Source organism: Hylobates moloch, unplaced genomic scaffold (genome assembly GCF_009828535.3).
Source record: "Hylobates moloch isolate HMO894 unplaced genomic scaffold, HMol_V3 SCAFFOLD_14, whole genome shotgun sequence".
Classification (NCBI taxonomy): Eukaryota; Metazoa; Chordata; class Mammalia; order Primates; family Hylobatidae; genus Hylobates; species Hylobates moloch.
Window position 1 is genome coordinate 63,779,815 of NW_026652289.1, and position 27,829 is coordinate 63,807,643.

The 27,829-nt window shown below is 51.2% G+C and overlaps 2 protein-coding genes and 1 long non-coding RNA gene across 3 annotated transcripts in view; 1 reads left to right on the forward strand and 2 right to left on the reverse strand.

Moving 5' to 3' along the window:
* LOC131381127 (uncharacterized) overlaps positions 1–10,097 on the reverse strand; it is a 23,412-nt gene extending 13,315 nt beyond the window's left edge. The window contains exon 1 of the long non-coding RNA XR_009209610.1: positions 9,895–10,097. This is a non-coding gene — a long non-coding RNA (uncharacterized LOC131381127). The remainder of the gene's footprint in view (positions 1–9,894) is intronic.
* On the forward strand, positions 4,859–19,594 carry RASL12 (RAS like family 12). Its single transcript, XM_032175292.2, has 5 exons — positions 4,859–5,381; positions 7,762–7,818; positions 13,597–13,670; positions 14,397–14,587; positions 17,665–19,594. Exons 1-5 carry the CDS (start codon positions 5,279–5,281, stop codon positions 18,038–18,040), a joined length of 801 nt encoding a protein of 266 aa, XP_032031183.1. The 5' UTR covers positions 4,859–5,278; the 3' UTR covers positions 18,041–19,594.
* Positions 19,545–27,559, reverse strand: SLC51B (solute carrier family 51 subunit beta). The gene is made up of 4 exons (XM_032175293.2): positions 27,364–27,559; positions 22,814–23,025; positions 21,309–21,399; positions 19,545–19,966 (listed from the first exon to the last, which is right to left on the reverse strand). The coding sequence occupies exons 2-4, from the start codon at positions 22,908–22,910 to the stop codon at positions 19,768–19,770; spliced, it is 387 nt and encodes a 128-aa protein (XP_032031184.1). The 5' UTR covers positions 22,911–23,025; positions 27,364–27,559; the 3' UTR covers positions 19,545–19,767.
* Positions 27,560–27,829: the final 270 nt, after the last annotated feature.

The window sequence follows — 27,829 nt, forward strand, 5'->3', positions numbered from 1 at the left end:
TTGTTGTTGGTTTTTGTTTGTTTGGTTCGTTGGTTTGAGGTTTTTTTGTTTGTGTGTCTTTGAGACAGAGTCTCACTCTATCACCCAGAGTGACAGAGTAACCCATATCCGGTTAATTTTTGTATATTTAGTAGAGACGGGGTTTCACCTTGTTGGCCAGGCTGGTCTTGAACTCTTGCCCTCAAGTGATCCACTCACCTCGGCCTCCCAAAGTGCTGGGCCATACCACTGTGCTCTGATGCCTCTCTGTGCTACAAATGCTGGGCAGTCACCTTGTGTCAGGAGGGCATAGTTGAAAGGCACCTCAGGCTCATATGGTTCAATCCTCTCACTTGCAGTGGAGGGAAATGCTCAGGGTCTTGTAACTTGAGGCAGACGGCCTCAGGCCTCCTGCTGCCCACTCCATAGCACTTTTCCCACTACACAGAAGTTTTCTGGGTGACCAGCTAAAACTATGGGTCCCAAAATGGAGCTTGGGATGGAATGGAGCTTAATAATTATCTCTTCCTGCCACCTTATTCTAAGGTGAGGAAACTGAGGCCCAGATGCGTAAAATGGTATCTGCCATTTAGATGTTTAGCTGCCCCATCCTTACCCGCAGGCCTTCTTAGGGAGGATGAGTGGCTCACAACGACCAAGTAGAAGGTGGGAAGAGGCAGGGGAACTTCTCTCCCCCTTAGGATACATATGCATAGATCCTCACGTATGAATCTGCAGAGCCAACACGAATGTGCCTCCCCTGCTAGGGAACTCCCATCCAGTTCACTCCATCAAAGCAGTGATGGGCTGGGGGGACCACTTGTGTGAGCCTGGGAAGCCAGAGGCCTGGAGGAGGCAGCCAGAAATATCTCTGACTCTCTGCCCCAGGGACCAGACAGGAAGAGGACGAGGAGATGGGGGGATGGGTGGGCAGGAGTCCCCACAAATACTATCCCAGGCCCTCTGCCAGCTTCTTTCTTTCCCCAAGGCCAGATATTGGCTGAATGGTCTCGGATGTCCAGGCAGCAGGCATGACAGTCCCAATCTTGGGGACCAGTGGGCTCTCAGTGCTGCGTCTTGACTGTGTCCTTGCTGGTGGCCTTAGTGGTAGGGAAAGAGTGTCTGACTATTCCCATTTCACAGATGAGGAAAGAAAGGCTTAGAAATGAGCTGGGCTTTTCCTTGGTTATGAATGGGGATGTGAGGCTGAATCGAACCCTGCCCACCGACCCCAGCTGTCACTCCTCACCTGCACTAGCCTTGTCTCAGGGCAGGGAAACAGTTGACTTCTGCTGGGGGCAGGGCTGGAGAAGAGCTGACTCCCAGGGGGCCACGGCTGCTGCATAGTCCCGGGACTACAGTGCCCTCCCAAATGGCCTGTTCTAGACACCCAGTAACCGGCAGACACAACCAGATGGAACCATTGCCAGGCCCTCTCCTGAGAGCAGGAGGAGGAGGGAGTGCAAACCCCTCCTGGCTGAAGTTTGCTCTTGGCTTGATTTTTTCCAAGTCCAGCCCTGCCTTGAGTGGGCTGGGGCTCGGGCACCCACCCAGTTTCCACCTCCAGCAGCCAGACAGTGGGGAGAGGGTCATCCAAGGTGGGGGGTCATGTTTTCCCGAGGCTTGGCTGAGGATCAGCCCTTTGGTCCCGTCCCCAAGGCCCCAGTGGGGTGTTGCCTGCAGCTGGGGAGAGTTTCCTCCTCCTGGACACTGAGTGTCCCTCTGGGATTTGGAGAAGACAAGGAACTATCCCGGCTGTGGGCAGCCCACAGAGTTCCCAGGCCCTGCTCGACCCCACACCAACCTCCCTCTCCACTCTGCATCCCCCACACTGTGTGAGGTTGGGGATGGGGACAAAGAAAGGAGAAAGGAGCCTGCCTCAGACTCTGAGCCTTTCTAGAGCGCAGACCCAGTGTTGTTCATGCCTGTATTCACAATGATGGGCACACGGTAGGCGTCTGTTAAGTAGACTCTCTGGGGCGCTAACCTGTGGGAGTCTCCAGTCTGATAGAGAAGATATAACCCTTGCCCTGGGAGACACCCCCACTCCGAAGTCTGATGGGAATGCCCTGGCCCTTGCCACTTATGCACATAGATGTTTCTGCACATAGGGTAGTGAGTGGCTTGTACTGCCTGCACCTGGAGGAGGAAGAGCACTGGACTGGGAGTCAGGATTCCTGCCTAGGCTCTGCTGCTGGTGCCACCACTGACTTACAAAAGCTACCCAAACTCTTCAGGCTACAGTGCTTCATCTGTAAAGTGGAATTTGAATCTGCCTTCAAGGTTCTGTTCCCCTTTGACATCTGAATTTATCATTCAACAACCACAGAAGTGGTTGTCATGTTGTGCCTCCAGAAGGGGCAACCACATCACGAAAGGGTACCAAAAGCTTAGCTTTATATGAAAGGGCTCCTGGGGGTTGGGTGGCAAGGGTAGGTCCTGCCATCAGAAAAACCTCACAGGCCCTACGTGTCTAGACCTATATTTGCTCCAGTCGTTCACTCCAGAGATAATCTATTAAGCACCTGCTGCATGCCCACTGCTGGGCCTGGTGCCACATCCTCTAGATTTTGAGTGCCCGGGGGCCTCCTATGAGACCCTTGATGGGGGTTGGGGGTAGAGGGTAAGGAGAGTTGGGTTACCTGCCCTAGCAGAATAACCTCTCTCTTGATCTGAAGTGTACAAACTTCTGGTCACTAAATGGTTATGACTTCTTTGTAGGTGGATGAGAAATGTGTGCTATTTATATCCAGAGGAGTAGACAGAACTAACCTCCACTTCCTTGGGCCATGGGCCAAGCTCTGGATAGGACACATGCTATCTAATATACTTATTGATATTGTCCCTGTTTTATTTTATTTTGAGACAAGGTCTCACTCTGTTGCCCAGGCAGGAGTGCAGTGGCACAAATACAGCTTAGTGCAGCCTCCACTTCCTGGGCTGAAGCTATCTTCCCACCTCGGCCTCCCATGTAGCCGGGACTATAGGTGCATGCCACCATGCCCAGCTAATTTTTTTTATATGCTTTTGTAGAGACAGGGTTTCACCATGTTGCCCAGGTTTGTCCCTATTTTAAAGATGAGGAACTGAGGCCCGGAAGGGCAAAGTAGCTTATTCCAGCATCTGACAGTAGCAGACCCTGGGTGAGGAAACTGGGGATGGAGAAAGGGACAGGTCGCAGCCATGAGGTGGGCACTGTTTTCCTCCCAAGCCTCAGAGAAGGGGCAGACTTTGAGCAATGAGCTGTCACAGTTGAGGGCGCCAGTAACCAGGTGGCCACCAGCTCAAATAATCTCTGAACTGGAAGAGAATTAAGGGTTATCTTACTGCAACATGCAAGTCATGAAGGAGTCTCCTCTATAACACTTCCTTGAAGTGGTCACCCCCTTGGTTGCTGCCAGTGTCAGGGGAGAGGGGTTGAGTTCCACCAAAGACAGTCCCTTCTAACTATGGACAGTCAGATGGTCACAGAGTTCACCCTCAGACTGAGCTAGAATCTTGCAGCTCCCATCTCCTGGTCGGTCAAGTTTTAAAGATGAGGAAACTGAGACCAGATAGAGGTCAAGTAACATCCCAGCATCACACAAGCTGAGAAGTAGCAGAGCTTAAGTTTTCACGCAGTTGGGCCCGTGCAGGCCCACAGTTAGCGCTGTCTCCAGCAGTTGTCCATTGAGATTGGTTCTATCCCCACAGGCCCCATCTGGAACCAGTCTGTCTTCACAGAACGGGGCCAGCCCAGGGATGTGACTGGAACTTGGCTCCCACTTTCTCAACTCCTACAACTCAAAGGAAAACCCTTGGCCATTAGCTGTGTGACTAATTCTGGCCTGAGAGTGTAATCTAAACAAATTCCACCCGCTACCTTAATAACACAGCTGGTTTACCATGCTCTCCACAAAACACAACTAGGCTGAGTCGATATTCATGTCCTGGCCAGGAAAATAATTGTTCTTCACTGAAGAGTCGTTATTACCGTCCAGCTCTGACCCTGGGCCCTGCCTGCACACCTGGTTTTCCGTGGTTCCTCTGTGGGTGGGTGGGTAGATGAGTTAACCATCTGGGGGAAGGGGAAGGAGAAGGGCTGCCGTGAGAGGTCTTTGAGGCCCCCATGCCTTTCCCCGCTCTAACCTGGAGTGTACTCCAGAAGAGATGCCTCGCAGGGTTCTAGAATGTACGCAGGCCTGGAGCCCAGGGCTGATTCTGTCACTCTCTATTTTGCCTCATTTTCCCCTTCCTTTAGTATTTATAGATGGGGACACCAAAGCCCAAAGAAGCAAGGTAACTTGCCCAAGATCACTCTAGGGCAGGAGCTAGCACTAGATCCTAAGTGTCCAGGTTCGTGGTGTGGGCCCTTTGCCCTGTCTTTGGTATGACCAGATTTACCCTGAGTCCCAAGGGGAATGACCAGGTGACCCCTGCCAGGCTCACCACCAATCCCAGAATTGCTGTAGGCAAGAGGCCGTGCCAGGTTTTAGAACAAACACTCCATTTACACAACAAGCCACAAACACATGCAACTCATTAGCTCCCATTAGGGAGAGACAGTAATTCAGAATGGATTAGGTTTCTTGAAGCTGAACCCATATTGGCCCTGAAATCTTAGTAAGGGGTTCTCTCCGCCCCGCCCCCTCTCTCAGAAGCCTGGGTTCTGAATGGGTTCTGCAGTGAGGCCTCTGGAGTCTCCACAGCAAAGGGCAGAATAATGTGACTGGGGATATAGAGTGCCAAGGCTGAGCTAAAGAAAGGGCAAGGCTTGGAACTGAACCCAAGAAGCTTCCTGGAGGAGGAGGCGGGGCTGGCTTGGTAGAACAAAGGGAGGAGTGGATGTTCTTGCTGGTGAAAAGAGATTGAGTGGGAGGTTCAGGGAAGAGTGCAAACATCCTTCCCCCTCTCCCCCTAGCCCTGGGGCTCCCTCTCTCTGCTCCTTCCCGGCCGGGTCTGGGGGCGCTCGGGAGGGTGACGGGCCGGGTCCTAGAGGCCCAGCCCGGCGGAGGGGGCGCGGCCGGCAGGAGCTCCCTCCCTGCTCCAGGAGCCGGCTGAGCGCGCCCCGCGGGGGGCTCCGCAGCCCTTACAAGGAGTTTGGTGGTGCTTGGGGCGGCCCCGCCCGCCAGGCTCCACCGGCCCCTCCTCCCCGCGGGGTGGCAGCCCGCTGGACGCGGGGCCGAGGGCGCGGACGCCGACGGGTCCGGGGCCGCGCGCTCCAGGGAAGCCTGCATCCCGCTCCCCTGGGCCCCGACGGGCGGGCGCATTGCGCGTGGCCCACCGGCCGCAGACCTGCGTGGCCGTCCAGGGCGTCGCCATGTCCTCGGTGTTTGGAAAACCCCGCGCGGGCAGCGGGCCTCAGAGCGCGCCCCTCGAGGTCAACCTGGCCATCTTGGGGCGCCGCGGGGCTGGCAAGTCTGGTGAGTGGCGCGGGGGGAACCTGAGCCGCCAGGTGCGGAGCTGGGCGTGGGTGGGGGGACAGTGCGCCGTGCTCTTGGGGGCAGGTTCTTCCACTGGCTTGGGGGAGCTTCCTTCACCCAGGAGGGTCGCACAAGACACCGTGATTTTCTTTGCCTCAGTTTCCCTGTTGCCGGGCTTTCTCTTCTCTCGGCTTTGTACTCAGCTCCACCATCTCTGTCTTCTGTTCCCTGCCTGCCTCTTCCCTTTGTGTCTTCCCACTGTCTCTGTCCTCCGTATCAGTGACCTCTGCTGTCTCTCCCCTCTCTCTTACTCTGTGTCTCGGAGTCCTTTACTGGTCGGTCTCCCCTGCCACCAACCTTCCAACCCCTACGCCTATGACCTACCCTGGGGCCAGCAGTCGGTCTTCGCGACTGGCTCCAAAGGGACCTGTTGGGCACTGATCCCCCCAACCCAAGGCGCCTCTTTGAGCTTAGTCGCAGCCTTGCTACTCCCTGATTAGGCTTGGGGGAAGACTTCCCGTCCAACTCCTCCCCCTCCACACCCCCTCCCCGTAGAAGGGAGCTGGTGAAGTCACTAGCTGTTGAGATTTTTCAGGGAAGGTCCACTCCCCCACTCCCACCCCGATTCCCTGGGATTCTGGGACAAGTTGTGCATTCTTATCAAATGTGTTTGTTTCAAGCCAGACCCCTCTCAACTTTCTGGAAACACATTGGGTTATGGTGCCAGGTGCATGGGATTGTCCTTGATGAGCCAAGATCTTGGGCTTCCATTAAGATAATTTGTGTCAACACTGAACTATGCCACTCCTGGCTGGCTGAAGGAGGGAGGGCAGAGGGGGTCCTCCACTGGCTGTTTTTCCAGTTTTAGCCATTAGTGATGGCCAACCCAAGCTCAGCTGGCTGTGGGTTTCCTCCCCAGAGTGTTCTGTGAGACTCACTGGGGGCCTACTCTCTGATTTTGAAGCCAGCCCCACCCCCAGAGAGGGGACTCTGAATCTGTTTTCCTACAGAAGGGATTACCCTCTTCCTTTGAAAGATTTGCCCTTTGAAAATCAGATTGTTATCCGTAGCTCTGTAACTGGTACCGTTTAGCCAGTGACTACATAAAAGAAAGAATTTAACTTTTAAAATATGTATTCCCTGGGTATTAGTTTGTAAACTGACACTGTTAGGAATCCTAGGAAAGAATTTTAAGGATTTTATTCACAATGTCACTTTTTTTTTTTTTAAGACAGTGTCTCTGTCACTCAGGCTGGAGTACAGTGGTGTGATCATGACTCACTATAGCCTCAAACTCCTAGGCTCAAGCGATCTTCCCTCTCAGCCTCCTGAGTAGCTAGGACTACAGGCATGCCAGCATGCCTGGTTAATTTTTCAATTTTTTTAGAGATACAGTCTCACTGCATTGCCCAGGCTGGTCTCAATCCCAAAGCACTGGAATTACAGGCATCACATTACTTTTCTTTCTTTCTTTCTCTTTGTTTCTTTCTCTTTTCTTCCTACCTTTTTCTCTCTTTTCCCTCCCTCCATCCCTCCCATCCCTCTCTTCCTCTTTCTTTTCTTTTTCTTTCTTTCTTCTTTCTCTCTCTTCTTTCTTTCTCTTTCTTTCTTTTCTTCTCTCTCTTCTCTACTCTCTTTTCTTTCTTTCCAAACAAGCAGTAGTGAACATTACTTTTTGAGGGTCCAGTATAGTAGTTGGCTGGTCCTTGCTTTATGTGGCTACACTCTGAACCAAAGAGAGCTTAATTCTTGAGTTTTACATTCTGCCGAGATACCCGTGATGAGTGTAGAGGCCCCAGAGAAAGCCAAGACTTGCGATGTGGGAGACCAGGACCAGGATGTGTTTCTTCGGGACACAGACCTCACCTGGACCTTAACTGGAAAGCCCAGGCGCTTGGGGATTTATACCCTTCCCAAAGATCAACCACTGCAATCAACTCTGCTTGTCCTGTGTTTTTGGCTTGTAGCCAAAGCCTGGAATAAATAGCCCCACACTTCAGAATCTCTGTGACTTGTCCGGGGTGGGCGACACCTCCCTTCAGTTGAGGTTTCACTAGGCTGACTCTAGGGTAATGGTGGCATGGGTCCTGACCCCTGAGTTCATACCTTCACAAACACCCCTTAGGCTTGCCACTCATTGCTTTCCTTGCCATTAAAAAAAATTCCCAGGGTGCAATTAGAGGCACTTGGCTCCCCATAGTTCTGGTTTCCTTCTGAGCCTCTCAAACCAATTCCTCAGTTCCCTAGCTTCGTTCTCTGAGAGAGCTGAGCTTGGTGTCAGCCGGGGATCACAGGGGTTAGATAAGGCCTCCCTAAAACGAGGGGCCAGCGGCTAGATTTGGCCGTGGAGATGGAGCCAACTTCTTTCTGCTTCTTGCAGCCCTGACCGTGAAGTTTCTGACCAAGAGGTTTATCAGTGAATATGACCCCAATTTGGGTAAGAAACTACTCCCCGTACCTTCTGCTGCCTGCTCCCCACCTGGAGTGCTCCCCTGGGACCTACCCCGTGGGTGGGCACTGACCAGGACTGCATGTCTGGGGACAGAAGAGAGAAGCTGCCAGGATGACCCAGCCCATGGGGGAAAATGTTTAAAGTGTCAGAAATACCCCTTCCACAGCCCATCCCAGACAACTGGGGGGTGGCCTAATTCACAGAACTAAGAGAGGCTGATTTACCCTAAAATATGAGGTGTGAAGAAACTTAAAAAAATAAAAAATAAACGTAGCAAGACATCCACATCCAAACAGGTATTATTCTTGGGCCAGGTGTGGTGGCTCATGCCGGTAATCTCAGCACTTTGGGAGGCCGAGGCGGGTGGATCACCTGAGGTCAGGAGTTAATGACCAGCCTGGCCAACATGGTGAAACTCCGTCTCTACTAAAAATACAAAAATTAGCTGGGCATAGTGGTGTGTGCCTGTAATCCCAGCTTCTAGGGAGGCTGAGGCAGGAGAACTGCTTGAACCCGGGAGGCAGAGGTTGCAGTGAGCCAAGATCGTGCGATCGTGCCACTGCACTGCAGCCTGGGCGACAGAGGGAGACTCTGTTTAAAAAAAAAAACAAACTCAAAAACAAATAGGTATTATTCTTCAAGATGGTCACTCAGTGTTCTCTTCCAGAAAAGCTGGGCAGGACATTCGAGAAATTCTCTAGTGGTGCTGGCTTCTGAACCAGTTTTTTAACCATATGAGAAAACAACTCTTGTTTTCATCGCTGCATCATGGTATATTGGAAAAAGGAACGTTTCGGTGTCAGTCAGAGCTAGGTTTGAATCCTACCTGGCTCTGCTCCTTATTGGCAACCTTGAGCCAGTCAGCTAACCTCTCTGAGCTACTGTTTCCTCATCTGTAAAATGGGCATTAAAAAATACTTAGAGAATTGCTGTGAGGATTAAAGAAATAACACATGTAAAAGATCCAGCCTCGTACTTGACCCACAGTAGGCACTCAGTGCATTTTTGCTTTTCCTTCCTCCTCAAATGGCTTCCCGTACACAGTGGCTTAGATTCCCTTCTAAAACAAATCAAAGCAGGATTTTATTAGTATAAATGTTGCTTAAAGCTCACATGTATAACATTTGTCTATTGTAAACTGTTCACTGAGAGCCATAAGCTGTCTGGATGATATTAGCCTTTAGAAAATGGGTGTTGCTGTTTTGGATTATTTTCCCCATTCATAAAAATCAAATAAAGCATTCATGGGGCCCCTGAGAGCCCTCCAAAGAAGCCTAAGGCTCTGTGACACAGTGGAAACCCCCTGCGCTCCCTGCAGCAGGCCCCTGATACCGTGCTCCTGCCGCATCTGGAGGGGAGAGCTCCTTACCCTAGTGGTGCCCAGCCCCTTAGTTCAGGCTGGAATCCAGCACCAAATCCCAGTGTTGCAGCAGGCAGAGACATCAGGACTATTTAGTCCCCTGGTTTAAAAAAGCTTTTCCTTAGGTAGCAGAATCCCTTCTTCCAAATTTTAAACAGAACCCCAGGGTGTCAAACAGAGAGAGCAAAGGGGTTCATTCACATGGGTAAGTCAGGGATGCAGGGCAGGTGACATGGTGACAGTCCCTAAGAGATTTGTTCCTCGAAGCTCTGCTTGACCCCCGGTGCCTTGGCACAGCCCTTCAGTGCTACAGTGGAGGAAACAGGCCCAAGGAACTAAGGATTCTGGGCCAAGGTCACCCAGATGAGGCCCTTTGATTAGCAGAGGTCAGCTCCAGAGAGAGGAGGACACAGGATGCAATGGTGTGCTGGCCGGCGAGGTGTTGGAAGAGGCCAGAGCGTGGAATAGAGATGGGGTGGAGAAACTGAGGACAGAGGTGAGGTGGGAGGACAGGAAGGAAAGGCACACAAGCAGACACGGTGTCTGGGAAAGGACAAGGGGAATTCCCAAGGACAGGGCCTCAAAAGACATATCCGGCCTAATTCAAGTATTGCATGGGTCATGCTTATACTAAAAATTATTCCTTTTTTGTTTGAAATTCAGATTTAACTGGGCATCTTGTATTTTTCCTGGCAACTCACCTCCAGTCTGTCTTCCTCCCTGCCTTCCAATCCATACTGTCACAGGGTCCCACCGGATGAGCCTATTAGGGTGGTGGTTTGAGCCTCCTGATTGAGTAATTTTGGAGTTCTGACCTGGTAGTGGAATGCGTGGGCAGACTGTCTGGGAAGTGGGCAGCCCCACAATGGTCAGTCCCCTCGGCCTGTGGCCTCTGACACTACACTGACAGCCCACGAGTCAGAGAGCCAACCAGACATTCTCCCTCAGACTCTCTGGGAGGCCAGTGCCACTCCTCGAAGGTTCTGCTGGGAAGGGCCTAAACATTCCGGCCACTGTCCCATTGTTGTTTCCAGCAGCAGCAGAGACTGAGATGAGAACCTTTCCTTCTGTGGATAAAGGTCTCCACATTCCAGTGGGGAGCTAGCCATCAGCAATGCTGGTAGAACAACTCTCTATGCCCTTCCTAGGTCTTCTGAGAGCCTGAGCTCATTTGGTGAGCCTTGAGGGTGGAGAGTCATTCCCGTTTCCAGCAGGTAGCACAGTACTAGCCTCAGTGTAGATGAGGGTTTAACTGGGCGGGGGGGGGGGAGGGGCGTAAATTTTGGTTTTAGGATTACCCTTTAAAGAAGAGCTCCTATCATGATCCTCATTTTATAGGTGGAGAAATGGGGGAAGAGAGGGCTCAGTGATTTGCCTTAAGATTATGGAGACCCTCAGGCACAAAGGAAGACGAGGCGTGGCTCCAGTTGCTCTCCGCTAGGAGCAGCCTCATGTCATAGAGGGCCTGGAGTCAGAGGTCTGTGTGGCACGGGGCCCTCTGAGCTGCGGTTTCCCCATCTGGAAGATGGGACCAATGGTCTGTGCTCTGGCTGTGTAAGAGTTGCACCGTGTTCTGGGGTGTGGCTGTTAGAGCTGGTAGGAGCTGAGAGATTCAGTGTCTGTGGAAGGGCTTTGCCTGTGCTGAGCCTCGCAAGAGGGGGCAGGCGTCTCCAGGAGAATATTCTCCTCTCCCAGAAGGGCTGAGGGTGCCTCATCTGGCTTAGCCAGGGAAGAATGTCAGCTTCTCACTCCTCTTGCCCTCCCTCCTCCTCCAGCGAGGACATAGGCACCATTTCTTTTTTCTTTTTTTTTTTTTTTTTTTTGGTCACCCAGGCTGGAGTGCAGTGGCGTGATCTCAGCTCACTGCAAGCTCCACCTCCTGGGTTCACACCATTCTCCTGCCTCAGCCTCCCGAGTAGCTGGGACTACAGGTGCCTGCCACCACACCCGGCTACTTTTTTTGTATTTTTAGTAGAGACGGTGTTTCACCATGTTCAGCAGGATGGTCTCGAACTCCTGACCTTGTGATCTGCCCACCTCAGCCTCCCAAAGTGCTGGGATTACAGGTGTGAGCCACCACACCCAGCCCGACATAGGCACCATTTCTGAGGCAGCACCCTATATACACTCTGACGTGAGCTTCTGTGGTGCCATTTAAAAAATTATTACCGTAAATGAGAGGAAACCATCGGCAAATTCAAAACTTTGGGAAATGACTCTTCTCTCCACCCAAAAGTCCACAGAATATTAATTACAACCAGGTGTTAGGAAACCCATATATTTAAGGACACCAGAGTACTCTGAGGCAGGGACTTGGTGATAGGAAGTCTGGACATTACTGTGACTGGGAAAGGAGCCCCTCACTCCTGCCCCAGCCCCTGAGGCCTGTCACCTCTTCTGTAAAGGGAGGCTGGACAGTATGAGCTCCAAGGCTTCTTCCAGCTCATGCAGGCATGTTCCACATCCCCGCCAGACTGGGTGACTCTGGTCTTCCCTTGTACTCTGCCCAGACAGAGCTGGAGGGTGGGCTGATTCACTGAGCAGTCACGGGGTGAGGGGGTCCCGCTGTGAACACAGCCCAGCCTAGAAGCCCTAAGTTCAATTTCCTTCTGCTGATTAGGTGCTGTGTGGCCTTGGGTGAGATCCCTTCTCTGGGCCTCACCTTGCCATCTCTCTACAATGGAGCTAACAGCAACCTTGAAAGGCTGTCATGCTGTGGGCAGGAGACCAAGGTTGGGCTAGCGCCTTTCATTGGGCTGGGCAGGACACTGCGCCCTTTGGGGGGAACCCCTAAAAGGGGGTGCATCTGACATCTTTGACTGGAAAATAAAGACAGATCTGAAAGAGATGTAAGCATCTAGGGGCAGCTCTTCTTGGACCAAATATAGTTAAACATTTGGAACATAGTTTCCATTAGATTTTTTTTTGTCTTTGCATAAGAGCAGCTATTTATCCAAGTCCCCAAAGCAGGCTGGGGACAAGAAGCTGTCTGTGATTCATGCTGGATGCTAGTGGACCTGGAGTGTGTCCAGGCCAGCTTGGCTGCCAGTGGCCCTCAGAGAGAAGTGTTTGACTAAATTCAGCCAGGGTTGGGGGCATGCCCTCTCACAGTGGATGCTGCCAGGAAGGCAGAGACCATCCCAATTCTGCCAAAAGGTGTCTTCTTTAGGGTCACTAGGGGCAGGGGACACCTAGGGAAAGGTGATAACCAAGTGCACTCACACATGTGGGCCAATGACACAGGCACAGATTGGGGGTGGGGAGAATGACTGCCAACATGGCTACAAGGTCCTGTGCTGCTTTCTCAGATTTGAGATCATGAGAACCATATATATATAAAAAGTAACAACTCGAGAAATTCAAATAAGGTCACTAGTTTGGTTCATAGTATGGTATCAGTGTAAATTTCTTTTTGATCATTGGGCTATGGTTGTGTAAGGTGATGACACTGGGGGAAGCTGGGTGAAGAGTACACAGGAACTCTGTACTATTTTACAACTTCTATGTCAGTCTAAAGTTATTTCAAAGTTAAATCACCTGGGAATGTGATCCTGCCCTATTAACTTTGGAACACCGTGGTTCCCACTGCCCTCACCAGGCATGTATGGTGAGCCAGGCCCCATGCCTGGGAGCCGGGGGGCATCCAGTTCTTACAGAGCCCTGGGAGATGGGACCGTTAAATGAGATAATATCAAGCAGTTAGCACAGCGCCTGGGACAAAGGAAAGGCTTGGAAACTGTTAGCAGTTATCATAGTGTTCCCATTTTAAAATGAGGAAACAGCCTCAGAGAGCTGAAGTGATTTGGCCAAGTCACAAAGCTAAAAAGCAGCTGACATTGGGTTTAATACCACATTCTCCAACTGAAAACTTCTGACTACACTAGACTCCCCTGCTGTCATGTTGACAAAGATTATTTGTAAAACCTTCTCGGAACTTCAAAGGGGGTCTGACTGCCATCCTTCCATCATATCGTGTACTTCTCTCTTCCCTTGTCTCTTCTCCCACTGGGGACAGGAGGATGGTCAGGGGGAAGAGAGTGGGAAAGCCTGGGGTTCTGGGATAGAGGGGCTAGCAGTGCTGCTCCTGAGCCAGCCTGTGCTGCTAACAGGATCTAGGGGCCACACACTCGACTCTATCCTGCTGGTTTTGTGTGTGGGTCCAGAACACAGACCCGCCCCCAAGGTGTGGTCTGTGAGTGACCACTGATGCTGAGCCCTGCAGGTGGAGCAGCATCTCCTTGCCTGTAGCCTCCATGTGGGTGAGAACCAAGGACTTTCCAGTGGTCCTAGCCCAAGAGCAGCTCCTAAGGTCCCCCAAGGCCACACAGTGGTCTAGCACAGAGGGAAGCTCAAACTTACACCCAAGGCACTGTGTCTGACCTGGCTAACCATCTGTGTTGTAGAGGACACCTACAGCTCCGAGGAGACTGTGGACCACCAGCCTGTCCACCTGAGGGTCATGGACACTGCAGACCTGGTAACATTACCTCCATTACCTATGCACTGCTGCGAGTCAGTGTAGCCTCCTGAGAAGTCCTGGCCCAGAGTGCGGGGCCTCAGATAGGCATTTAGATGCCTTTTAAGCTCAAGTTTGCTGTATAACCCTGAATGAGGCACTTGACCTCTCTGGGTCTGAATCCTTCCTTTGCCAAATGAGAAGGATGGGACGGGGCCTGGAGAGACATGATGGTTGCTGGCATCCACTCTGAGATCCTGTGCTGTGGGGTTCTGTGCCTGTGCACACAAGGAGACAGGTGCACACCTGTTTACACAGATGCTCCTGGTGAGAGCCCCTCAGCCCAGGTCTCTCCCACACACAAGTCTCCCCCCATGTCTTCACCACCCCCTGCCAAGGCTGGATGCCAGTTACTCTCAGAAGCCAAAGGGGCAGCATAAACTCAACCCAAAACCAGCGGTGCCCAGGGACAGCCAGGTCTCTGTAGGGACCATGCCAGAGTCTTTGGCTCTGGGCCCAAGGGGCCAAGGTCTCCAAGTCTCTGGCTGGGTGGTGGGAGGGAGGTTCATGAGACAATGTCTCCTTTCACACCAAGCCAAATCCACACTCAAGTGCCCCTTTGAAAGGGCTCTGCTGAGAAACAATATACAAAGACCGGGAGTGGGGAGGTGGGATTGGGCGGCTCAGGTGAAGGCCTTTACCTCAACCTCCTCTGCCCCCCGGCGGGGCTTCTCTCCTTCACCCCAGGACACCCCCAGGAACTGCGAGCGCTACCTGAACTGGGCCCATGCCTTCCTGGTGGTGTACAGCGTCGACAGCCGCCAGAGCTTTGATAGCAGCAGCAGCTACCTGGAGCTGCTTGCCTTGCACGCGAAGGAGACACAGCGCAGCGTCCCTGCCCTGCTGCTGGGCAACAAGCTGGACATGGCTCAGTACAGGTGAGCACGGCCTGCTTGGCCCTTGTCTCCAGAGCTCGCTTTCTTCACTTGTAAGGGCAGGTGGCATCTTCAGGGATTAGTGGGCTGCTAAGAACAGTCATCCCCTTGAATTGAGGTAGAAGGGATTATATGTTTGTTTGTTTGTTTGTGTGTTTGTTTTCTGAGACGGAGTCTCATTCTGTCACCCAGGCTGGAGTGCAATGGCACCATCTTGGCTCACTGCGACCTTCACCTCCTGGGTTCAAGTGATTCTCCTGCCTCAGCCTTCCCAGTAGCTGGGATTACAGGTGCCTGCCACTACGCCCGGCTAATTTTTGTGTTTTTAGTAGAGACGGGGTTTCGCCTTGTTGGCCAGGCTGGTCTTGAACTCCTGAACTCGTGATCCACCTGCCTCGGCCTCCCAAAGTGTGGGATTATAGGCGTGAGCCACCGCGCCCAGCCAAAGGGATTATTTTGTAAGGGTATGGTAGATGTTGGTCTTCCAGGCAGCCAAGGACTTGAAGGAAAAGGTTTCTGGGTCACACAGGGGCTGCACCCCGAAAGTCAGAAGAGTGGCCACTCCTTCCACCCTCTTGGGTCTCTGTGAATTCTCCTGGACTCACCCTTCTTGCCTGAGTCTATCTGACCTTCTTGTCCCACTCGCAGCAGCTGACTGGTCTAATGCCCAATTCCAATTCTAAGGAGAGAGGCTCTGATGGGCTCCTTGGTCAGGTGTCTGCTCTGGTCCAACCGGCTCTTGCCTCACCCAGACCCACCCTCCCACACTCACTCCCACAGTTGGCTGGGCTGAGGGCAGGTTCTCTTAGAAAGGGTTGGACTCGAATCAGAGGTCAGAGACTGGGCCAGAGGACGCATTACTGAAGAATACTGCAGCCATATTTTGCTTGGCTGGCATAGTGTCTTAAAAGACCTAGAACTGGAATGCTTCGAGGTGGGGCACGCTCTCTCCAGCCGACCCCAGGCCTCGCCACTCCCCGTAGTTTACCTCCACCCTCTCCATGCATTCAAGTTGCCTGCCTGGCCCTGAAGCATTTGACACTGTGATGCCTGAACTTGAGTAATGCCACTGGATTTCTCCAGCACTGACCTTTGTCCTCTGTGGCCAGTCTACCTGCAAGGGATAGCCCCTTCCACCAGCCACTCTTCCCTCCCTGTTCACGGTTGGTCAGTCCTGCTTCCCTAGGCCCCAAGGGCACATTGACTGGTGTTAACAAGGAGGGGACCCTTTGTTTAGCACGGGTCAGATGGGCAGTGGGAAAAAGAGAGGTGTGGGACCGTGAAGGGGGACTATGGTGAGAGGCCTTCAAAGGTGGCCAAGCCCTCAGACCTAGGCAAATTGTGTCTCAGGGAATGAGGGAAGTCATGTGACCTGAAAGCTGCTGAAGGTAGTCTTTGAGGAATCGCAGACCCTCTTAGGGGTCAGAAGACTGGATTGTGAGTAGGCCAGTTTTCAGTACAGGGAAAAAAAGCTACAGATCACTCTTTTGACCCCAATCTTTGCCAAAGGGATTGTCTAAAATGGTTTGGGAGCAAATAACAAAGAATACATGCTCAAATGAAGCTGCTCCCATCTGTTCCCTAAAAACAACTCAGGACAATGTATTCCTATTTCATTCTTCGATCAAGTCCCGAGTTTAGTAGATTAGGATTCTGGGAAGCACAGGAAGTCTAACTTTTAGCTGAGCATTGGCCGTTGTCTCCCACGACTGTCTCACTGTTGAAAGGGTAAAATGTGGGTTAGGTTGATGCTTCCCAAGCCACTGATGAAATTTTCCCTAGGATGCAACAAAATAAGAAAAAGGACAATGTTCTGTGCCTCTGTCACCCACTCACACACATGCACGCACACATGGGGTTTGTGTTTGTGAAAATTCATTATTCAAGCCCCCACAATGACAAAGTTGCAGATTCAAGCTCATCATAAAAGCAAATAATAGCAAGTGTTCTTTCCAAAAGGGTTCCTCAGGAAGTGGTGAGCTTACTGGCAGAACACCAGCCCTGGGTGTGGAATAGATTCGATGCCTCTGACTTTTTGTCCTAGTTACTCACTGTCTCTGAGACCGCCCCCCCACCATGGAGTGGCACTCTGGGCAGCTAGCCCACTCTCAGCCCCTGCTCCTGCCAGGTCAGCCTTGGGCTCAGAAACTTTTCCCACCATGGCCCACTCGAGTGCCTCCTCTCATCTAGTGGCTGTACCATTATCCTCGGGAATGGGCAGTGGGACAGCTCAGCAGTAGGTCAGGAAGATCCAGCCAGTGGAATCTCGGCCCCAAGACCTCAGGGACCCCCCATCTCTTCCTTCTTCTAGACATCCGACCTACGCAAGAGCCAGTCTTCTTTTTCTTCCCGCCTCGATTCCCGTGGCTTTCAGGTCAGAAGCCTCCAGGACCTTCCCAAGTTCCGGACATTCTATCCTCCCTTCACGGGAGGTGGTGTAGTACCAAGCCAGAATAGGTGTTGCCCCCTCTCTCCTTTTGCCCTCCTCACCATGAAATGTTGTCACCCCTGCCCTCTCCTGCCTCTGCCCTGGAGAGGCAGACAGAACACCCCAGGAGCCCTGAGAACTCTGCCAACCACAGGCTTCTGGAGTCACCTCTGTGGTCTAACCCTTCAGTCCAAATGACTGCTTCTCTCTAGAGCTGATCCCACAACCCAGAGCTGTGGGTGGCCCGTTTCCTGCCCCAGGGACCCATATTGGGGTAGAGAAGAGATGGGGCTGGGAATGGCCTGCTTCCTCCAGCCACAGGCAGGGTCTAGCATAGGGGATTTGAAGTAGCTTCTTACCCTCATCCTCATCCCCAAATTCTGGCTTGGGTGACATCAGCTACCATTTATTGAGCACTGACTGTGCCAGGTACTGTGCTAGGCACTTGAAACAAATTGTCTTTTGTAATCCTAACAACCCTGAGAGGCAGAGGTCAGTAACCCGTTGTACTGATGAGAACACTGAGACTCAGAGAGGTGAAGATGACCCCAGGCCACCCAGCTAGTCCATGGGGCGCTGGGTGTAGGAGCTGGTCTGCCTGACTTGGCACAGCCTGCTCCTAACTCCCTGCGTCACCCTGCTTCCTCACCAGGCAGGTCACCAAGGCAGAGGGTGTGGCTTTGGCAGGCAGGTTTGGGTGCCTGTTTTTCGAGGTCTCTGCCTGTCTGGACTTTGAGCACGTGCAGCATGTCTTCCATGAGGCAGTGCGAGAGGCACGGCGGAAGCTGGAGAAGAGCCCCCTGACCCGGCCCCTCTTCATCTCTGAGGAGAGGGCCCTGCCCCACCAGGCCCCGCTCACCGCCCGGCATGGGCTGGCCAGCTGCACCTTCAACACGCTCTCCACTGTCAGCCTGAAGGAGATGCCCACCGTGGCCCAGGCCAAGCTGGTCACCGTGAAGTCATCCCGGGCCCAGAGCAAGCGCAAGGCGCCTACCCTGACCCTCCTGAAGGGCTTCAAGATCTTCTGAGGGCCCCTCCCCAGGAAGCCTAGGCTTGGTGGCTGGACAGGACTGCAGCGGGACAGGGGCTGGCTTCTTACCACCGGCCTTTCCCTCTGATGGACAGCAGACCCCGCCTCCAGCACCAAGCAGTGTCCCTACACTCAGTTCACTGTGTGAGCTGGAGTGGCAGGCAGGGATACTGCTTCTGTTCCCTCCAGGCCTTGGTCTTCATGGTAACCACCGCGTCTGTGGCCCTGGAGGGAAACAGCCACTGTGACAACCCAGAGACCTGGGGTCAGCCTTAAGTAGGAAGAAATTGCAGTGTCTATCCTGCTGCCATCAGCCCTTCCTGCTCCAGCTACAGTTGGGCCAGCTGTGGCCTTAGTGGACGGTCTGGGTGGATAGCTCTGTCAATGTCAGGCCCGAGAACAGCCTGCAGAATGACAGCCCTGGGGTCCTTGTGCCACCTGGTGGATGGGAAAGGCAGGGCGGCTGCAGTTTCAGAGGCCAGAGCCTGGCCCTCCTGTCATCTGCTGACTTCACAGAAGGCCCAGGCTACAAATCCCACAGTTTATCCAAGGAAAATCTAGTTAAAATAATCCAATGGACAGAAGCCCCAGGAAGGGGTATTTCCAACACTTGGCATCTCAATGAGGATAAAAGGGAGGGACTGTGGGTTGTCCAATGTAAGGAGCCCCAGAGTTCTTTCACCAGCAGACAGATTTCCCCATGTGTTTTCCCACTGTTAAGGACTCTGTCCAAAGAACCTCAGCACCAGCTCTCTCAAGTGTAATGATCCAGGCTACAGAAGAAAGTTGTCACTCCAGCGAGTTACCCAGGGCTCCAGGGAGCCCCCAGCAGCATCAGACCCATCCAGGGGCTACAGGGCCTGCCCCCTTGCAGGTGGAAACACAGTATACCCGATTGTCGTCTGGTTTGGCAGGACCTAGGACCCTCAGAAATGAGTCTGAGTGTTCAAAGCCCACTTTAGAACCTAAAGCATTTTGGGTTAATAAAGCAAAATTTTGCATATGTTATTTGGTGGTGTCACCGCAGCTTATACCAGGACACCATGGCTCAGACATGGGATCAGGACATACCTTTGAGATCCCACCGTTAGCAAGAAAAGGCTCTCCGAGGCAGGCAGTGTGGTAGTTGTCTGATTTGTTTACCACATGCCAGGTCCCAGGGAAGTCTTGCACAGACTCTTAGCAGACAAGCAGGGAAAGGAGAGGGTCCTGGTGGGTGGAAGGATTGGGAAGGGGATTCTGGGCCTGGAAGCCTGCTCCTCCCCCTCTCAGCAGTCTCAGGACTACTGTTGGATTGCAAACAGCATCTCTGACCCAGTCTTCGGCCTCATTCTGTGAATGGAGGAGCTGAGGTCAGAGTGGGGCTGTGAACTACTCAAGACCACATGCTTGGAGTCCTAGCCAGGCTTCCCGACCCACAGGCCAGCTACGGATTTTGCACTTTTGCTCCAGGCCACTTGTGTGTGTATGTGTGTGTGTACCACTGCCATCTGAACAAACTATGCAATACCACCTGCTCACTTCCAGGAGCATTTTAATAAAAGATTTTTTTTAATAACAGAATTTTAGTTTGCTTGCAGTTCATTCATTGTATCTGCTAAGAAAAAAAGAAAAAAAGAAAAAAGCGGCTGCTTGGGAGAGACTGTAAAACCTGAGAGGTTTCAGGCCACTGAGCTGAGCCCAGATCACGTGCCTGGCTTAGGATGGGGCTTCTCTGAATCCTCACTAGCTCTCAGCTTCTGGTACCTCCGGAAGGAAAACTGACAGCACATCTCTCTCTTTTAACTCAAGTTCCACCTGGGCCAAGTTTGGCTTTTCTGAGAGCAAAGTCTCTCTTAGGTTGTTTAAGCTGTTGTGATCCTTGGCCTCATGCAAATGCAGGACTTCTGGAGTTTCTTTTTCTGGTGGCTGCATCTTTTCTTTTCTGGGGGGACAGGGAACAGTGTTAATCGGGGGGCTGAGTGGTTGGGGCAGGACTGGGTCTCCCAAATGGCTTAAAGAGTCTAAGGGGAAAATCCTATATGCAGTTTGGGAGCTACTGGAGGAGAAGCGGCAATGGTTGGATATTCCTTCAACAGAGAAATGGCTTACGCTTGCACGTGTGTCATCTCAAGGAATCCTTACTGTCACCTGTGAGCTCAAGTATCATTGCCACCCCTGCACCTTCCAAGTGAGGAAATGTGGTTCAAGGAGGCCAGGTGCAGTGGTTCACACCTGTAATCCCAGCACTTTGGGAGGCTGAGGCAGGTGGATCACTTGAGGCCAGGTGTTTGAGACCAGTCTGGCCAACATGGCAAAACTCCATCTCTACTAAAAACACAAAAATTAGCTGGGTGTGGTTGTGCCTGTAATTGCAGCTATTTGGGAGGCTGAAGCAGGAGAATCACTTGAACCTGGGAAGCAGAGGTTGCAGTGAGCCGAGATTGCGCCACTGCACTCCATCCTGGGCAAGAGAGACTGTCTCAAAAAAAAAAAAAAAAAAGCCAAGGATGCACATAGCTAGTGTGTGCACTTAAGCCTCCTGACTCTTGAGTCCTGTGTTCTTTTCACCTAACCACACTGTCTCTGACCTTGGACTGTCATCCTACTTAGCACAAGTCCTTGTCACCACACACCTCATCCCTCACACTACTGCAGGAAATTTCTAACTAATCTCTCTGCCTCTAGGTGTTTCCTTCTCCAAACCACCTAGGCACAACACCAGTCATGTTTCTAAAACCTCATCATGTACACATCACTCCCCTCCCCCAACCACCTTCATTGGCTCCCACTGCCCACTTCCTTAATAACTCCCACGCGTCTGTCCTCTCTGCAGATCGGTTTTATTTAAGGTACCCCTAGACTTCCTGGCCATAGTGGAGGGACCCAGCGGTGGTAAGCTGTCTGCCTAGAGATTCTGGCTGGGTCGTAGGGGGAACAGGTCTGCTGTACCCGTGGACAGCCACTCATCTCTGAGTTGACCTTGCTGAGGTGCATGTGTGCTGATAGGGTAAGAGGGGCAAGCTCCCCTTCTGAATGGCTACACTCCTCCAGGTCATGGCTGTTTCCTGTCCAGGGCCAGGGGGTGGTAATCAAGGACTGTTGCTGTTTGTTTGTTTGTTTGTTTAACAGCTTTGGGTTCTCGAAGGACACTGAAGGCTGAATTTTGCTGTCCCAAAGAGTGGACAGCAATGATCCCTAAGTGACCCCTCTCTAGATTTCCCTCTGGGAAGGCAGGGCCTCTACCCCTCAGAGACCACCCCATCCCCCCAGGACCAGCTCCTCACCTGCTTGCCTGGATGCTTCTTACCAGGAGGACCATGCTTATCATGACCACCACAGCTGCCAGGGCAAGGATGGAATGATTCCAGGGAGATGCTGGGGAAGGACACACAGGACAGAGCCCTGAGGAATGGCCAAGCACCTCTCAAGCCCACTAACAGCTGGGGCCTGGGCTCAGACCCAGCTTACAGCATCAACTGTCCTTTGCGTGGAGACCCTAATTAAAGATGAGCCCCTTGCCCTGGGGCACTCCCAGTCTAACAGGTGGGAGGGTGGAAGACACAGTCTCTACTCTGGAGAAGCCCTAATCTAATAGAGGAGACAGTACTGCAGTTAAATAATAGTGGGGCAACAGGGGTGAAGGGCAGAGGCCTGCGGAGGGCAGGAGACAGGTGGGCCAAGATAAACTTTACAATCTTCAGTTTTGCCAGGGGCTGGCCCTGCGGAGCACAAGGAAAAGAAAGAAGGCTGGGCTCAGTGGCTCACGCCTATAATCCCAGCACTTTGGGAAGCCCAGGCAGGTGGATCACATGAGGTCGGGAGTTCAAGACCAGCCTGGCCAACATGGTGAAACCCTGTCTCTACTAAAAATACAAAAATTAGCCAGGTGTGGTGGCATACACTGTAATCCCAGCTACTCGGGAGGCTGAGGCATGAGAATCACTTGAATCCAGGAGGCAGAGCTTGCAGTGAGCCAAGATTGCGCCACTGCACTCCAGCCTGGGCAACAGAGTGACCCTGCCTCAAAAAAAAAAGGCAAAAAAAAAAAAAAAAAGAAGAAGAAAGAAAAAAAGAAAAAAAAAGGAAAGAAAGAAGGCAGGAGGGTGGAAGGAATGGCAACTGCCCACAGATAATACATAGAGTGACTAAACTGAATGTGGATACTCAAGATTTGTCCATGCTGTACCCAGATGAAGCAGGGTCCAGCCTCAGAGCTCTTGCATTTGTTGTCCTCCCTCCAGGAATGTTCCTCCCCCAAATAATCTGCATAGCTAATTATTTCCTTAGTTTCCTGCAAGTCACCTTCCTGATGATAAAAATGTCACCTTTTTAGTGAGGCCTTCCTTGACCACATTACTGCCCTTGCTGCCTACTTCCTATTCTCTTTTTCTGTTTAATTTTTCTTTTTATTACTCATCACCAACGCTATGCGTTTTAGTTGTTTATTTTTAATCCCCACCAGAATGTACGTTCCATGAAGGCAGAGATTTTTGTGTTTTATTCACTATTGTCACCCCAGTGCTGAGAACAGTGTCTGGTACAGAGTAGGAGCTTAATAAATGTTGTGATGATTGGAGGGCTGCATAAATAAGTGACCACACCCTGAGAAAAGGAAGAGGCGGTCCAGCCAGACCCCTCTGGGTACTGAGACACCCCAGACTGATTCCCTGTCTTGGAGGAAATGTGCCGCCTGACCTGGAGGGGACGACAGTGTCAGGGCCTTCAGCCAAACTCTGTTCTGTGTTGAGGGGCACACCCCCACTCCTGCCATCAATCTCTCACCACTTACCATCTTCCACACGAAAAAACCAAAGCATCTCTTCCAGCAGCTCCTGGGGCACCACAGTACCGGCTGGGTCTCCGGGAGCCCCCTCACTGTGCTCCATGCCTCTGCTCCTGGTGGCGTGTGCCGCTGGCAACGAGGTCCTTAGACCCCTTAGCCCCAGCAGCCCTCCTGGCCTCCTCGGTTCTGGCCCCTGGGCAGAGAAGCCGTGAAGACCCCTGGAAACAAAGCAGAGAGCATGACTGGATATCCCACCCGCGTTTGATCTCCCTCCGTGCCCAAATCCAGATCTCCTCTAGCCCAAAGTTATGGGACCAAAACGACCCGAACGAACCCAGGAGCACGTGGAGCCTGGAAGGGCAGAGACTGTGGAAGTGGGAGTGACTCAAATATTTATTAAAAGCCATCGCATGTGTGGAGGAGCACTGTTCTGGGAGTGAGGAGGACTGAGCCACTGGCGGGTTCTGGGGCCCTTGCAAAGGACATCTCGGGTTTTCGCCTGTCCAGCGTCCCCACCCGGCTTCTACGAGCCCACAGCGCTCCCACGCTGTGTCCCTTGAGTGTCCTGCGGTAGCCAATCACAGGCCTGTGTTTCCCCACGTGTCAAAGGCTGGGCCTATCACGCCTCTCTCCTGGGGATTGACACGCCTACGACACGGAGCGGAGAAAAGGGAAAAGTGCCGGAGGGAAAGGCAGCCGCCGGCTCCTGATGCTGAGAGGGCACCCCCTGCCCCGACCCCGAGAGCTTTTTTTTTTTTGGGACAAGTTAGCAGAATTGGTTTCTGTTATTTGCAAGGGAAGAACCTGAATCCATGCTCTCTGGATAAATCCCTTACTTCATGTAGGCCTATTTCCATCCCAACTGTTAATAATAAACTGAACCTCAGTCAATCTCAAAACAGACATTTTGACGTCTTCTTGTACTAACTGCATTATTACTACTTAATATAAAATTTTCTAGCATCCATACTTTAAAAAACAAAAAGAAATAGGTAAAATTAATTTTGACAACATATATTATTCAGGCCAATATTAAAATTATTAAGTTATTTTGCTTTTTTGCTTTTTTTTTTTCTTTTTTTGAGACGGAGTCTCACTCTGTCGCCCAGGCTGGAGTGCAGTGGCACGATCTCTGCTCACTGCAACCTCCGCCTCCCGAGTTCAAGCGATTCTCCTGTCTCAGCCTCCTAAGTAGCTGGAATTATAGGCGTATGTCACTACTGCCCCGCTAATTTTTGTATTTTTAGTAGAGATGGGGATTCACCATGTCGGCCAGGCTGGTCTCGAACTCTTGACCTCAGGTGATCCACCCGCCTTGGCCTCCCAAAGTACTGGGATTACAGGAGTGAGCCACTGCGCCTGGCCCAATAACACATTTTTTTAAAAGGACACACATTAAACACATTAAGCTGTGTCTTGGGGAGGAGGAGGAAGGGAGTAGGAATGGAGATAAACGTAACTAAAATAAAACAAGAGAAGTGTTTTGAACAGATCAATTATAAAACATGCTATAGAGCACCAAGATAAAAAGTGTACAAGGAGGATCGAAGCATTCTCAGGTCCCTTCACACTCTGTCACTGCCTTAGGAGCTCAACAATCTCAGCCCCAAATAGCCTTTGGACGCTCAGCCAGGGGCATTCAAAAACAACTGGATGGCAAACAGCCAGACAGAAAATCGGAGTATCAACAAAAGGACTAGCTTTACATCAGTTTCCTCTAGCAGTAAATGCTCTGAGAAAACTAAAAAGGCATATCTACAAATTGCAAGGGAAAATATTTTGACACGAATGCAATACTGACTTAAGCTTTTCATATGTGAAGGATCGTTCATATGTCAAGGTGGAGATGGAAGTCAGGGAGAAAAAAAGACCTTTCTTAGACTTTTTTCTTTCTTCTTTTTTTTTTTTTGAGACAGAGTCTTGCTCTGTCGCCCAGGCTGGAGTGCAGTGACGTGATCTCAGCTCACTGCAACCTATGCCTCCCTGGGTTCAAGCGGTTCCGTTTGTGCCTCTGCCTCCCAAGTAGTGGGACTACAGGTGCATGCCACCACGCCCGGCTAATTTTTGTATTTTTAGTAATGATGGGGTTTCGTCATGTTTCCCAGCTGGTCTTGAACTCATGACATCAGGTAATCCATTCACCTCGGCCTCCCAAAATGCTAGGAACACAGGCCTGAGCCACCGTGCCTGGCCCTTTCTTAGACTTTCAAGAACTCACATGCACACTGCCTACTTACTCATTTGAGGGAGATTCTATCTATCTATCTATCTATCTATCTATCTATCTATCTATCTATCTATCTAATCTGTCCATCCATCTATCTATCATCTATCGATCTATCTGTCTATCTATCTATCTGCCTACCTACCCATCTAAAATCATGGAAAGACAAAGTTACAGGAATGGCCAACAGATGTGATCTTGTGTTCTAGCTCCAACTGACTGTCCAGAGCACTGTCCAAGAAGGATTTTGACATTCCATCCAGTCGCAGATGTAAGAGTGCCTGGATTGATTAGTAACATCAGCCACAGGCCCCTGTCCCATATGCAAACCACTGAACTCACAAAGACAAGTGTCGAAGTTGAGAAACCAAATACAGTCTTCTTCTAGGGTGTGGGATGAGATTTAGACACATGGGACATTCACGTTGACCACTTCTGTATTGTGTGTCTTCTTATGGGTATACACTGCTTTGATGAGAACAATACATGTAATTCCATTTTTAATGTGTATATATATTTATATGTATATTTTGTCTATTTGTATACTTTTTTTTTTTTTTGAGATGGAGTTTTGTTTTTGCTGCCCAGGCTGGAGTGCAATGGTGTGATCTCGGCTCACTGCAACCACTGCCTCCCAGGTTCAAGAAATTCTCTTGCCTCAGCCTCCTGAGTAGCTGGGACTACAGGCATGTGCCACCACACCCGGCTAATTTTTGTTTTTTTAGTAGAGATGGGATTTCACCATGTTTGCCAGGCTGGTCTCGAACTCTGGACCTCAGGTGATCCGCCCACCTCAGCCTCCCAAAGTGCTGGAATTAAATGTGTGAGCCACTGCACCCAGCCTTTGTATGCATTTTTAAATGTAGGTATTTATTGTACTTATACCTTTTGAGACAACAATTCCAGTTTTTGATATTTAATTAATGGAACTAATCAGATCAGTGTACAAAGACGCAGGTAAGCTATTGTCCACAGTGGAGTGGTGTTTTTTTGTTTTTCGTTTTTTGAGACAGAGTCTGGCTCTGTTGCCCAGGCTGGAGTGCAATGGCACCATCTCGGCTCACTGCAACCTCCATCTCCCGGGCACAAGCGATCCTCCCACCTCAGCCTCCTGAGCAGCTGGTACAACAGGCATGTGCCACCACGCCCGGCTAATTTTTGTATTTTTTGTAGAGACGGGGTTTCATCATGTTGCCCAGGCTGGCCTTGAACTTCTGAGTTCAAGCGACCTGCCCACCTTGTCCTCCCAAAATGCTGGGAATACAGGCATGAGCCACCGCGCCTGGCCAAAATATGTTTAAAATATGTTTAATATTGTTACAATAAACACATACCAACCAACAAAAAACCAAAATGACAAACTGGATACAAATCCAGAACTGCGAGTCAGCCCTCCTCAGCTATGTTAGATGCCACAGAAACAAACGACATATTTCTTTCTTTTTTTTGAGACAGTTTCACTCTTTTTGCCCAGGCTGGAGTGCAATGGCATGATCTCAGCTCACTGCAACCTCCACCTCCCAGGTTCGAGTGATTCTCCTGCCTCAGCCTCCCAAGTAGCTGTGATTATAGGCATCCGCCACCATGCCCGGCTAATTTTGTATTTATTTATTTAGAGACAGAGTTTCACTCTTGTTGCCCAGGGTGGAGTGCAATGGCACCATCTCAGCTCACTGCAACCTCCGCCTCCTGGGTTCAAGTGATTCTCCTGCCTCAGCTTCCTGAGTAGCTGGGATTATAGGTGCCCGCCACCACACCCAGCTAATTTTTGTATTATTAGTAGAGACGGGGTTTCAACACATTGGCCAGGCTAGTCTTGAACTCCTGACCTGAAGTGATCCATCCGCCTCAGCCTCCCAAAGTGCTGGGATTACAGGCATGAGCCACCGTACCCGGCCAATTTTGTATTTTTAGTAGAGATGAGGTTTCACCACGTTAGCCGGGGTGGTCTCGAACTCCTGACCTCAGGTGATCGGCCTGCCTCGGCCTCCAAAAGTGCTGGAATTACAGGCGTGAGCCACTGCGCCCGGCCAAAGACATATTTCTATCAAAGCACGTATCTGGTTTACTTCTAAAGTGAGCATCATGTTGTCATTTGCATGATTAAATTAAACTTTATGCCTTATTTGCATTTTATTAGTTTTGCCTTTAATGTTCTTTTCTTGTTCCAGGATCCCATTTAGGATGTCATACTGCATTTAGTTGTCTTGTCTCCTTAAGCCCCTTTGGGAGATCTCTGCATTTTAAACAAGGCTTAACCATCTGCCATTGGACTGTGACTTCTGCCAAAGACCTGGGCCACCCATCCCCAAGGCAAGATGAGGACACTCACCCTGGATCCTGAGTTCCTGAGGACTGCCTTGATCTGCTGTTGGGAGCAGCACTGATTTCTGTATCTTCCTTTTCCTCCTCTTTATGGGAGAACAGGATAGTCTTTGCACTTGAGCTCTCACAGGCAGTAACAGCTGTCACTTAGGGGACAGTGCCTGGAGAGCCTGTGGCAGCTGGACCCATCTGGTAGCTCTGGCCTTAGCACACGCCCAGGCCTGGAGCCTTCTCTATCACTCCGGGGTGACTGACCTCTTGAATGAGTGACTTAGAGTGCAAACAGGCTCCACCTGACTTTCACAATCCGAAAGCACCAGCAGCTCAGTGCTTTCTTTGTTATGTGTCGGCCTCAAGTAAAGAGAAAACATCCGGATCCTCTGGACAGGCAGGAGAATGGACTGCAGAGGACCTGTGGTCTGTGGGTTCCATCACTGCAGGGGGATTTGTAGTGTGCCCCCTCCAGGTCTCTA